Genomic DNA, 13,426 nt, shown 5'->3' with positions numbered 1-13,426 from the left:
TGTAGTATATAAAAATTGTAAGTGAAAATATATTAGTTTTTAAGAGAGTAATCTAAATGAAAGTTGTAGTAGATTAAAATATACACCTATGGATATAAAGATCGTTAAAAATGAAGATCGTATGAAGAAGTTATAACGTTCAGAACATATAGCTTAAGAAACCAAGTAGTCGAGATCACGATAGACATAAACATCAAAAGATTCAAACACCTCATTAATGATTGTCTCACGTAAAATATGATGAGAAAAACCTTAATAATTCATTCATAACTACTGAATGAGTATAAAAACAAATGTTTTATTTTGTAAAAAAAAAAATAATAAATAATAAAAAATATTAAAGATTAAATGTGGACAAAAATATTAAGGATTAAATGTGTAAAAAACGAGAAATATATTACCCTATTAACTTATTTTTATCTGTTAATTTGCAGTAGTCGGTGATAAGTAATGAATATATACAGTTTAACAAGTTTAATAGAAAAATGTGGACGAAAAAACTTAATACATAAATGTATACAAAAGTCCAAAAATTTATTACTCTTAGTAAGTCATTATCTTGAATAATATACTATAATTAATGACTAACCACCAATGAAGAAATGATGTCACATGTTCCTCAATAAAAAGCTAACTTCTAGATCGTGCAAAGCCCCCTACGACCATCTCTTTTACTTTTTTTTTCTTTAATTTTATTTATAATATTTTAATGCTCATGCTCAATAATGTGAATGGTCTCCTAGCAGATTCCTTCGCTGATCAAAAATCAATAATTAATGTGTTGGAATATTATCCCTCCCAAAAAGAATATACAAATCCTTTTCCATGATAGCCTCTAAATACATATCCATCTCCTAGTTTGACTTATTAGTGGAAATTTACATTCGGAAATGTCATACGAGCTTCCTCTCAAAGGCTTTGTCATGTTCTTTAAATCATGAAAAAAAAACTTCATCTTTGTACATCAACTTTATTAAAACAAAGTAAATTCTAAACAAAAAAGAAAATAACCCCCCCCCCCCCCCCCCCCCCCCCCAAAAAAAAAAAAAAAAATATAAACATGAAGCCAGTGTACCAGCTGCGGTTGTCCTACTTGGCGGCCACCGTGCTGGTAGTGGTGGTGATCATAAACATGGCGGAGCAAGTGACATCACAGCCAACTGACATAAATAGCACAATCATGGGATATTATTGTAGTCAATACAAAGGTATGAACGGAAACTATTTCTTGAGCAACCTTAACACCACCATTTCTAGCCTTCGCCAGCAGATATCCGTCACCAAGTTTGCTGCAGCTCGCACTTTGTTCAACGGCGAGTCTGTATGGGGCCTCGCATGGTGTAGAGGATATCTTTCCATCCCAGATTGTCTGGTTTGTTTCGACTATGCTGTTAATGCTCTAAAAGCATGTGGCCTTGGTAATGGTGCTCATGTTTTTTACAGTGACTGCGATGTCAGGTGCATGTTTTTTTTTTTCAATTTTCTTCTTACTTGTTCCCTAAAATCTATTAACTATTACTATTAACTTTACGTAATTGAATGCATAAAAGGACATGTGTATCTTGTAAGCATAGTAGACTAATTTCATGGATCGAAAGATATATATGTTTCATGCTAATTTGGTTTGTTTTGATATAGATATGAGAACAATGATTTCTACACCGAGGCTAATAGTCGAGCTGGTGTTGTACGATGTGATGGCACACCATCACCACAGACAACGGTGTTCAGAAAAGCAGCAGAAAAGCTGCTATTAGACCTTCAAATTGCTGCTCCAAGAACACCCGATTACTATGCGCTTTCTACAAGGAAAGAAGATGGTGGTAATGCTACAGTGTATGCTATTGCTCAGTGTAACCTGAAAGTAAGCCAGAGTGTTTGTCTAGAATGCTTGCAGTTGAGATCCAAGTCTCTATATGATTGTCTTCCTACTACTTCAGCTGGTCGAGCAATGGACAATGGATGCTTCATGAGGTACTCCAGGACGCCATTTTTTGGACAAAACCAGACAACTGATATTTCATCTTTCCTTGGGGATGATGGTGAGAATGAGACCTTTAATCTTTTAGAAATCGAAACATTTTAATTCCATTGACCACTGGTACTTTGTTCATGAGTTGTGTAGTTTGTTACAGTTAGAATGATTAATTATATTTCGAAATCTATGCTTTATGTACAGGAGATTCAAACAAGAAGAGATACATAATCGGGGGAGTTGTAGGAGGTGTATGTTGTTTGTTGCTTATACTTGCATTTTTCTTATGGTGTGGCAGATCCAAAAAGAAAGGTAGAGGCCAACGAGGTAAAGACAAGATTCAACTTCTTAACATATATATGAACTTTTATTTTAGCTTCTTTCTTTACAATCCTAATGTGTTTCTATATTCAAATATTTTGGTTTCAAATTGCTAGATATGTCAACTGGATCAACTGATTTCCTTCAAGGCCCATCTACATATAGCTACAGTGATTTAAAGGAAGCCACTGATAATTTCAGTGATGAGAACAAACTTGGAGGAGGGTTATTTGGAGAAGTATACAAGGTAATATATCTTTCAAGATCATTATTTGGATTTACAGTATATTCGTTTATTTACTAACAATTGACGATTTTTGTATGATGCATGGCATGATGCAGGGAACTCTCAAGGGTGGAGATGCAGTTGCAATTAAGAAAACATTTATGGCATCCAGTAGCGGAATGACAAACTTCAATAATGAACTTAAGATCATAAGTAACGTACATCACAAACATATTGTACGTGTTCTTGGATATTGTACAAAAGGCCCCAACTTATTTCTTATCTATGAGTACATGGAAAATGGAAGCCTTGATCAATACCTATATGGTGAGTTGTAAAATTTTACGTGGTTTTGTGCGCTTGGATTACCAAATATTCACTATCTCTATATTAGTAAACTTATTTTTACTTAATGACAGGTGATAAAAGAAGGATTCTGAACTGGAAACAAAGGTTTGACATAATCTTTGGGATAGCAAGGGGTCTTGCTTATCTACATGAACAGTATCATGTTACCCTAATCCATAGAGATATAAAAACCAGCAACATTCTACTTGACAATGAATTTCAGCCAAAAATAGCGGATTGTGGTCTGATAAGACTACTACCAGATGATAAGACTCATGTCAGCACCAAATTCGCAGGGTCCTTGTATGTTTAAATTAATACATATGATTTAACTAATAGAAACATAACATTCTCTTGATTAAAAGACATGTGTTTGTAATATGAATTGTTATATCTTACCAGGAATAGTGGTTATGTAGCACCAGAATATGCCATTCATGGGAGATTATCAGAGAAAGTTGATACGTACAGTTTTGGTATAGTGGTCCTCGAAATCATTAGTGGAAAGAGGTATATGGATGTCATAGACGATCAATCAGTCACTCGAAACCTCCTTGATCATGTACGTATCTCAAAATTAATGGTTTTGTCATTTAAAAACATTCATATTAATTTATGGTATATTGGTCCATTCCATGAGGTAATAATATGTGTATGCATGGAGAATTTAAACTTGATTTTGTTCTCACTAGCCTTTATGATGTTATAATGTGTATTATAGGCATGGAATCTATTTGAGAGTGGCACACAAATAAATTTAATGGATAACAAACTAGACCCTAGTGAATATGAAACGGAAGATGCAATGAAAATCATCGAGATAGCATTATTGTGTACTCAACCAACAGTTACAACTAGACCTGCGATGTCTGAAGTGGTCACACTTTTAAGTGAGAAAACACTAGAGGAAAGAGAAAGACCACCAATAAGGCCTACCATTACCGAAGATGAGGTAAAAATTCAACTGGTTACAACCGAATCCTCGGCCTCGAATGCCACTGCCTCCATTGTTCATCTTTCAGGCCGTTAAATTTGCAATCTGAGAAAGGTTTTTTGTTTTTAAGGGTTGTATGAATAAATGCAATAGAATTATCACAAACTCGCATTCGTGCCTTGTCTTGGTGATCTTTTATATTTTATCTCTTATCTATTGTCTAATATAAAATTATCAAGTATATTTTCTTTTATTTATTATCTAATATAAATTTATCAAAAACACTGTGCGATGTCTTTTGAAACCGCAAGACTTTTCAATTTTTATTTTAATTAATATATTAAATCTATTATTATTTTAATTTCATAATCAACTCATAATTTTTAATATAAATTATTTAATTTAATAATTTAAATACGATTTAAATTCAAATTATAAATTTAATGTACTTAATTTATTAAACACCATTCATAAATATTAATATAATAAATTTAGGTTGGTGTTAAATTTAGAACATAAATAAAAAATCTGAAACAAATATTTAAAAACTATGTTTTCTAAATAGGTAAAAAGTTTAAATATAAAACTTAAATCAAAATGATAAATAAACAAACATAAAGAATATTTCGTTGAAATGATATGCTTATAAAATGTGTGTACACTACAAGAAATAAGGCCTATATAGATGACATATATGTAGACAACATCTAGCGTTGTTATTTTTTCATTATACCAATGATATGTTGTCGGTATAGAGTTGTCTAAAAGTTTTTAACCAGAGAAATATATAGAGACAATAAGTCGTAGGTGTACCTTAGGCAAGAAGAAAAGGATTTAAATGGTTTCCTCAGAACTTTTGAAGATGATAAGTTGTCGGTATAGCTTATGCAAAATATAGTTTGTAACACCTATAAAAATTCATGAAAAATTTTAACTTTTTAAACCAACCAGAACTCATATTTATTTACAACATAGTTTTCAAAATATGTTTAATATCAAATTTTTCCCAAAATCATAACAAAAACATGATGATGTGCATGATCAAGCCTTCGCCTTCCCGCGATCATCTGAGGTATCTGAAACATAACCTAAAAATGTAAGCCAAAAGCTTAGTGAGGTACCCCCAAAATACCACCACACAAAACAAAGCATAAACACAAACACTCATTCCTGGCCCAATTAGCTTCGGACTGAAATACCAGGCATGTCCTCAATGGGTCGAGTCATCCTCGGGATGGAATACCCTCGTATTTTGAAAACTTTGTTTAAATACCGAGTCATCTGAGCCTGCTCTAAAGCAGCGAACTCATGAATAAACAAGGCTCTCTCAGTGAACATCTTGGTGATCTCCATCACTGACTCAGACGTCTGTCTCAGATCCAGGTACTCCTGAGCTAGTCTCTCCCTCTCTACCAAGGGAACACACCTCACACGGAACACCTCTGAGAACTGTTCCCAAGCCATCGCGAACCTCTAATCAGGATTATGAGAACTAGTCACCAGTCTCCACTAATTCGTTACCCCCAAACCTAAGAAGGTTCAGGGCACACTTGACCTTCTAGTCATCTACACAAGAACACGTGAAGAAACAACCCTCCAAATCAGACAACCATCTCATCTCCGCAATCGGGTCCGATACCCCCATCAAACTTTGTGGGCTTCGTACGGTCGAAGTCCCGATACTGGAAATCTCTCTCTCCTCAATCCCCCATGGCAGCAATAGTCGCGGTGGCTGCAGCAACAGCAACATCAGAAAGTGTAGCATATCGGTCATCAAAGTACTTCATCATAGTGACCTTTACAGATTCAACTAGCTCCAATATCTGCCCTGGGACAAAAGAAACAACCTCCTCATGAATGATCTCCATGACATGGTTCTCAATCTATGTTAGCTCATCTTGGCCATCTGCTCCTGATTCCTGATCCGAAGCCAACCTCAAATCATCTCGTAATGGATATGCTAAAATAAATAAATAAACAAGGGAGATATCATAAAAAATGCATATAACACTAGGGTAACCTATTTCCCAACAAAACCATAGGGTTTGTGACTTCCCTAATAAGCATACGGGTCCTGTGCTTTCAGTGGTATGGGCCAATACTACCTTCCACACCTACCCGTAGTTGTCTAAGAGGATCATCATAACAACCCTAACAATACACTACACTCTAGCACACTCATGCACTCTGTCCTCACTTCCTAGAGGAAAGCTACCCATATCGTGACTGACCGGCTGACCACACATAACTCATCCTACCATCAACTTCCATGTGACCCGCCATTGGTGACAAATGACTATTGCATGAAAACTATCACATACTACACAACTTAAGCAATTTTAGGTTAAAGGGTTCAATCCTACAACGGTTGGACTCAAACAAGAGTTGTGCAGGAGGACCAAATCCTCCACCCTAAGGCGATTTAACCCATGCAATATGTAACTTAGCGTATTCACTCAATAGTTAGTTCTCATACGAAATACTCGTACAACAATCAATACGGTATTCTACAAGAGATAAGGCATCAAATATCAAACAATTCTATCATACGATTCATGAGGATCCTTATTCTATCACCACCATGTTGTTCTAACATAACATAATATAATCTCAAATAACTGTGGGGTAATTTGGGTTTACTTATTGGCTTTGGCTAATCGTACACATGTCATCCTCCTTGATTATTTTGAAAACTATTTGAAAATTGTTTTAAAAACATTTTTTCTTAGTTTGAGACTGGATTCACACGAGTGCTCCTCCAATTCAATGAAACCAACGCTCTAATACCAACTTGTAACACCCATAAAATTAATGAAAATTTTAAACATTTAAACCAACCAGAAATCATATTTGTTTACAACATAGTTTTCAGGATATGTTTAATATCAAAATTTTACCAAAATCATAACACAAAACATGATGAGGTGCACGATCAAGCCTTCACCTTCCAACGATCATCTGAGGTACCTAAAACATAACCCAAAATTATAAGCCCAAAGCTTAGTGAGTTACCGCCAAATCGGTTACCCTTCGATTTCTATTTATAGGGCTGATTTTATGGATTAACGTCGTGAATCTCAAATATTCACGTTGTGAGTTCAGTCGTCACTGCATGTGTCATCGCAAGTTGCGTCTGTCAGGCTCCAGAAGTCTAAATACTGAGTTCACGTCGTGAACACTGTATTCATGTTGTGAACTCTGACAGTTTTGGAGTTTCGCTCCTCGAACTTCAGAAATTCATAACTTTCGCATACGAACTCCGTTTTTGATGTTCTTTATATGCACACTCTTGGTTGAATGTATTCTATGACTTTCATTTATATCGCTAAGGACAAATATCGCTCTAACATAAATTCACTATTTATGTCGCGCTGTGTCGTGTCGGTTTTGTCGCGAAACTTCGACAGGTCATAACTTCTTCGTTATAACTCGGATTTCGGCGTCCTTTATATATACATAATCCTTGTAACATATACTATAACTTAGTTAAGATTAATCCCTCTAAATAATCTTTCATCAAAAATTCATTTTTGATGTTTATCGTCTCTAAATTGACTAGCCCGGATCTATGGGCATTACAATTATCTCCCCCTTAGGATGATTACGTCCTGGAATCATCAATGAAATAGGACTTGTATAATGATTCCATACATTTTCTCTTCATCCTAGGTAATAATTTTAAGTTCTATGTTTCCTCGAAAGAGTATCTAACTCTTGGACTTCTCGATAGCAGGTAGTGCTCAATGTTGCATTTGCTCTTCGTACTATGTTGTACTTTCAATTGTAACCTTCGAGTTACAAAATAAATCCTTATTGAGGACTCCTTCTTTTTCTTAGGATAAGTACTTTCCTTTATATATTGTAACAGACTGATGGGTCGTGTTCTAATGACCTCTCATCGTATGATGCAACGCTTAGACTCAAGTCTCTTAGAGTCAAATTCCAGAATGGAATATACCTTCCTTCATATTCTAATGTGATCTAATCACATTTTTACATATAGCATTTCTAGCTACAAGCTTCATTAACAACGAGCGCGATGCTATCGATCGCATTGATTTCAATCTTCTGACTTGCGTCAAATGCTACCTCGAACTTGGTTCTATGAACCACGTAACAAACTCATCGTATTCAGACTCAATTTGATATGACTGCTCGGTTCAGAATATCAATCATCTTCTTAGTCACTACCGAAACAAAGATAACGACATACTTGAATAAAACGAGACCAATCACTAGCTTCTTGGTAACCTTGTGACTTTCCCTGATCCAAGTGTGAGTCATGTGCTTCCAGTAGTATAGATCGCTACTACTATTCACACCTACTCATACTCATCCCAAGTATTGTCTCGCAGTCGACCAAGTCACCATACAAGAAAATCATACAACCATTCAACACACCAGATAACAAAACTAGGTTTTATATTATTTTCTTTAAACTATTACACAAAAGTTTGAGTTCACCCTATACTATGCCTCTAATAGGCCACACCATGAGTTACTATTCACACTGCTACTTCATAACTTGATCTTTGGATATAAAATCCTCATCCTTGATTCCTCACGTTTTCATCTGCTTCATCAAGGATCATTTTAAATGCTCTTGCCTTTGGCTTTGGCAGTACATTTGGCTTTGTAATCTCTTCCTTTCTTGGGCAGTTTTGCTTGAAGTGTCCTTCTTCCCCACACTTAAAACAGGCTTCTCTTTTGTTTGTGCATTCGTTGGCATAATGACCAGTCTTCCCGCATTTGAAGCAGATCATTTTTTAGAGCATTTCCCAATGTGCTTCCTCTTGCACTTATCACACCATTGTGCTTCTTCTTCGAACTTCTTCGAACCAGACTTCGAAAATTTCTCTTCTCATCGGACCTTGAGGATCCTTCAAACTTTCTTTTCTCGCCAACTTCAGCTCTCTCCAGACCCTTTTCTTTTAATTGGGTCTCAACATTTTTGGCTGCCCAGATAGCAGCTTTTAGAGTGGTTGCTTGCTTGACTATCGGACCAAAGTCAACTGGTAATCCATTAGCAAACTTGTTGACCTTGGAAAGTTCAGTTGGAAGTAGGTATGGAATAAGCTTCATCTTCTCCATAAAGCTTGTAGCGTATTCAGTGACACTCATTTTTCCCTTCTTCAGATTCTGGAACTCATTGTTGATTTCCAGAAGATCCTGCTCATAGTAGTATTGCATTTTTAGTTGCACCAGGAAATCCTCCCACGACATCTTGCTAGCTTCCCCCTTAAGAATAGAACTAGCAAGTAGCTTCCACCAACTCAATACTCCTGATTTTAACAGAGGAATCGCAAGAGCGGTCTTCTGCTTGTTGCTACATTCGAAACTTTCAAACATCGTCTCCATCTCGGAGATCCAGTCCATAACTTGTACCGGCGTTGGGTTTCCAGAAAGACATGGGGATTTGGATGCCATGAAATCCTTGTATTTGCATCCACGTCTATCATTTCCTCCATCCCAGTTGTTTGGTCTAACTATCGGTGGGTTGGCTTGACCAACAGTCCCAGTGTAGTTTCCTCCTTCCGACTGCCCATCATTCAACTCAGGATGTTCAACTGCTATTGTAAATCCTTTACGATTATGTCGAAGCAAACACCTTGTCTCCTCCATATGACCATCCAACATCATTTGAATCATTGCTTGTACACCAGCCATTATCATTGGCTCAGGTGCTGCTACTGCTGCAACAGCTACTTGCTCAATCACAGGTGGTTGATTCCTGTTCTCATTCACATTTCCAACTCCGCTTCTTGTTCTTGCCATTTTGATCTATACATCGGATAAGGTGAATTTAGATCCTCGTTCACGATAGATACATAAATCCTCCATATCACTCTGAAACGTTTACATGCTAGTTCTAATATCGTATTTGTACGCTTAGAATCCTAAACACATAAGGTTTCCAGATCTGGTCAGCAACAGACCATAGATCCGAACAAATAATATCATATATGGCAAACATGTCACATTTAGCACATAAAAGCATTTTAAGTAACTTTCCTACAATATACTAGTGCTCATGTCTTAAAATATGGTAGACACTCATTTCACAATCATCGTTTAGCATTCTAAGTTTAAGTCTAGAAATCCTACAAATTCCTAGTTCGCATAAACTAATGCTCTGATACCAACTGTGACATCCCCAATTTTACGACCAGAAAAGACCGATTTGTTTATGCTTTGTTTTAAAATCAGAGTAATCTTTTAGAGAAAATAGTTGTGGAATTTGTTCCCAAAACAAAATATGATAAGAATTTATCAAACCATTTCTTTAAAGAAAATGTATTTTCATTAAATAACAGAATCTCGGAATGTCATGTTCCAATACAGACCAAAAGCATAAACAATATAAAATAGACCTTACAACAGTTATTTATAACTACTGATCTATAATCCAAAATCTCTCGTCAAGTCCACCAACTTATACTCTTGTGCCATTACCTGTAATGCAAAGAAAACTGAGTGGGTCATGCGCGGGAGCCTGGTGAGCATATAGGGTTTTCATCCCATAATGTTATATCATATATTTATATAAATAGAACATTCATACTTGTATAATTTCACCATATAAAGGAAACTCTTATCCCACCCCATCGATCCTCACAACAACACGATCTAAACTCTCGTATCTAAAATTTTCCTCTTTGCCTGATCCCTACTCACGGATCTAAAACTATCCTCTTCACTCGATCCATACGGATCTAAAACTAACCTTTTCACCTGATCCATACTCGCGGATCTAAAACTAACCTTTTCCCCTGATCCATACTCACGGATCTAAAACTAACCTCCTGATCTGATCCATACTCCCGGATCAATAATTGTACCCAATCCATACTCCTGGAATAGGGACAATTAACTATACCTTAATCCCGATCTGATCCATACTCCCGGATCAATAATTGTGCCCAATCCATACTCCCAGATTAGGGACAATTAACTTAGTCTTAATCCATACTCCCGGACTAATAACAAGTTTTATCTCTTTACCTGATCCATACTCTTGGATCTAAAACTAACCTCTTGGTCTAATCCATACTCACTGATCTCATCTACCCATGTCCTACCCAACATATTTGTAGATATAAGATACATATAGATTTGGACTCATCTAAAACTATATAAAACATCCATTCCACACTCATCTCAATCAAACAACAATATCTAAACACATCATGTATCTCATAGCAAATACTTCATATTTATGTGTTAGAAGAGAGTGACTACACACTCACCCAAAACATATACTTAATACATTCAAACAATACTTGTATAAATATCGTGTTTATGAAAGGGACTGTACACTCACTTGATCAGAAGATGATCGGGTAGCACTACGGCTTGTAGAAGTAGTATTCTTCGGTGAAACTGTGATCTCTTCACACACCGGGCCTCTCGCGGGCAGAGCTTCGGCTAGGAAACTCTTTTCTTCTCAGGATCTTCGGGATCTTCGGGACTTGCTTCGTGTATCGGGATGATATCGGGGCTTCGGGGGGTTAAAATAGGTCTTAGAGAGAGTATCGGGAGTGAGAGAGTGAGAGAGTGATAAAGTAGCAACCTAAATCGACTGCCCTTCGATTTCTATTTATAGGGCTGATTTTATGGATTCACGTCATGAGTTCAGTCGTCACTGCATGCGTCATCGCAAGTTGCGTCTGTCAGGCTCCAGAAGTATTAATACTGAGTTCACGTCGTGAACACTGTATTCACGTCGTAAACTCTGACAGTTTTGGGGTTTCGCGCCCCGAACTTCAGAAATTCATAACTTTCGCATACGAACTCCATTTTCGATGTTCTTTATATCCACGCTCTCGGTTTAATGTATTCTACGACTTTCATTTAGACCGCTAAGGCCAAATATCGCTCTAACGTAAATTCACTATTTACATCGCGCTGTGTCGTGTCGGTTATGTCGCGAAACTTCGATAGGTCATAACTTCTTCGTTATAACTCGGATTTTGACGTTCTTTATATGTACAGAATCCTTGCAACATATACTATAACTTAGTTAAGATTAATCCTTATAAATAATATTCCATCAAAAAGTCATTTTTGATGCTTATCGTCTCTAAATTGATTAGCCCGGATCTACGGGCATTACAAATAACCTGGTATCATAAGCATATTGGCCCAATCAGCATTGGGCTGGAATACCCATATGTCGGGTCTAATTAACCATCGGGTTGGAATACCTGGGTTTTGTTGGCCTACCTCCTCAACCCTACCTCTCTTCCCGAGCCTTCGTGTCTACGGCTTACAGCCGGCCTGCACCAGGTATCTTAGCCTACCGCTCAAAGAAGCACCACCTCAACTGAACCAATTACATTATGTCGACATATAGCAATCAGGATCAAGTTGGCACATAATATAGGCAAATAGCAATCATAGAACTCACTACTGCCTACTAATCATCTCACAACATACAGTGCCACTACCAGCTAACCCCCATAGAATGTGTAACCATAAGTAACCAGAGGTGAGATAGCCACCCGAACAAATGGTCCTACTCTAGAGCCACAACCAAATAAGGAATAAGCAAGAGAGCCTGAACCAAGAGTTCTCAGGCTATTCAACATGACCACCGACAGTCCCTAAGGGCACTCCATAGATGATAACCAACAAGCACATTTAACATACAGTTCTACGGCTTATTACCATATAGCATCATACTTGATACCAGAACATAGATCTAACAGATCCCTACAGCATAGCAACATACTTAATACCAGAACATAGATCCAAAAGATTACTACAACATAGCAGCATACTCAATACCAGAACACGGATCTAAAATATCACTACAGCATAAAAGCATACTAAATATCAATAATCCAAGGAATGCATGGCTATATCTACTTTAAGGTGAGATACTCACCCGGACAGGTGATCCTACTCTAGAACCACAACCAAATAAGGAACAGCTAAGAGAGCTGAGATCAAGAGTCCACCATCTATCCTACATGACTATATATAGTGCCTAGGACATCTCTTTACTAGCAGATAACCAAAACTAGTGGGTCAGCATTAGTACCTTCGACCAACAGGTACCGTTAGGCGAAACTCACCTCGATAAGCGTGTAGATAACCAATGTAGCAATGAAGGACTCTACCACCTTCAACTCACTTCCAATCACCTATAGGAAGATGCTTAAGTCAACAACCAGATCACATGCCATAGTCACTTGCAGCAATGACCACCTCACATGAAATAGCGATTAGGATTTCACATAAAATGACGATTACAAATATGTAAGAACACTTAACCCATTAAGGACTTAATCACTTAAGGGTAAGAGTAATTAAGGTTTGACTTAGTCGTTCTTGGGTGAAATAATAATCCAATCAACAACCCAAATATGTGCCTTATCATTGTCAAAATAGAGCTCCCCGATTCTACGGTTTTTCACATAAAACTATAACCAGGGTTAGTGTTCCACACTTAACCCCTTAAGGACTAAATACATTCAGCCCAATATTGCATTAAGTTAATTGTGGAGAATTATTAAGTATTATTTTAAGTTTAATTAATATTTTTAACACAGGCACGACCAACTCCAAAAACTAGGGTTTCTTGACATTAGGGTTTCTAAAACCTGTTTAGGGTTTCCAA

At 36.8% G+C, this 13,426-nt stretch overlaps 1 protein-coding gene across 1 annotated transcript; it reads left to right on the top strand.

Moving 5' to 3' along the window:
- Positions 1–1,042: 1,042 nt before the first annotated feature.
- On the top strand, positions 1,043–4,057 carry LOC145031704 (cysteine-rich receptor-like protein kinase 2). The gene is made up of 8 exons (XM_078980309.1): positions 1,043–1,458; positions 1,639–2,042; positions 2,180–2,302; positions 2,413–2,543; positions 2,639–2,849; positions 2,942–3,173; positions 3,273–3,432; positions 3,592–4,057. The coding sequence occupies exons 1-8, from the start codon at positions 1,061–1,063 to the stop codon at positions 3,898–3,900; spliced, it is 1,968 nt and encodes a 655-aa protein (XP_078836435.1). The 5' UTR covers positions 1,043–1,060; the 3' UTR covers positions 3,901–4,057.
- Positions 4,058–13,426: the final 9,369 nt, after the last annotated feature.

This window comes from Lactuca saligna, chromosome 2, assembly GCF_052625555.1.
Source record: "Lactuca saligna cultivar CGN05327 chromosome 2, ASM5262555v1, whole genome shotgun sequence".
Lineage (NCBI taxonomy): Eukaryota > Viridiplantae > Streptophyta > Magnoliopsida > Asterales > Asteraceae > Lactuca > Lactuca saligna.
The sequence above is the reverse complement of the archived record's forward strand: the minus strand, read 5'-3'. Positions and strand labels throughout refer to the sequence as shown.

What these genes read in the sequence shown, in the direction of transcription:
- LOC145031704 (XM_078980309.1), top strand. Translation starts at nt 1,061, where the DNA reads ATGAAGCCAGTGTACCAGCTGCGGTTGTCCTACTTGGCGGCCACCGTG. An exon ending in CCTTGATCAATACCTATATG is followed by an intron (nt 2,850 to 2,941) that starts GTGAGTTGTAAA and finishes ACTTAATGACAG; the next exon opens with GTGATAAAAGAAGGATTCTG. An exon ending in ACCAAATTCGCAGGGTCCTT is followed by an intron (nt 3,174 to 3,272) that starts GTATGTTTAAAT and finishes ATATCTTACCAG; the next exon opens with GAATAGTGGTTATGTAGCAC.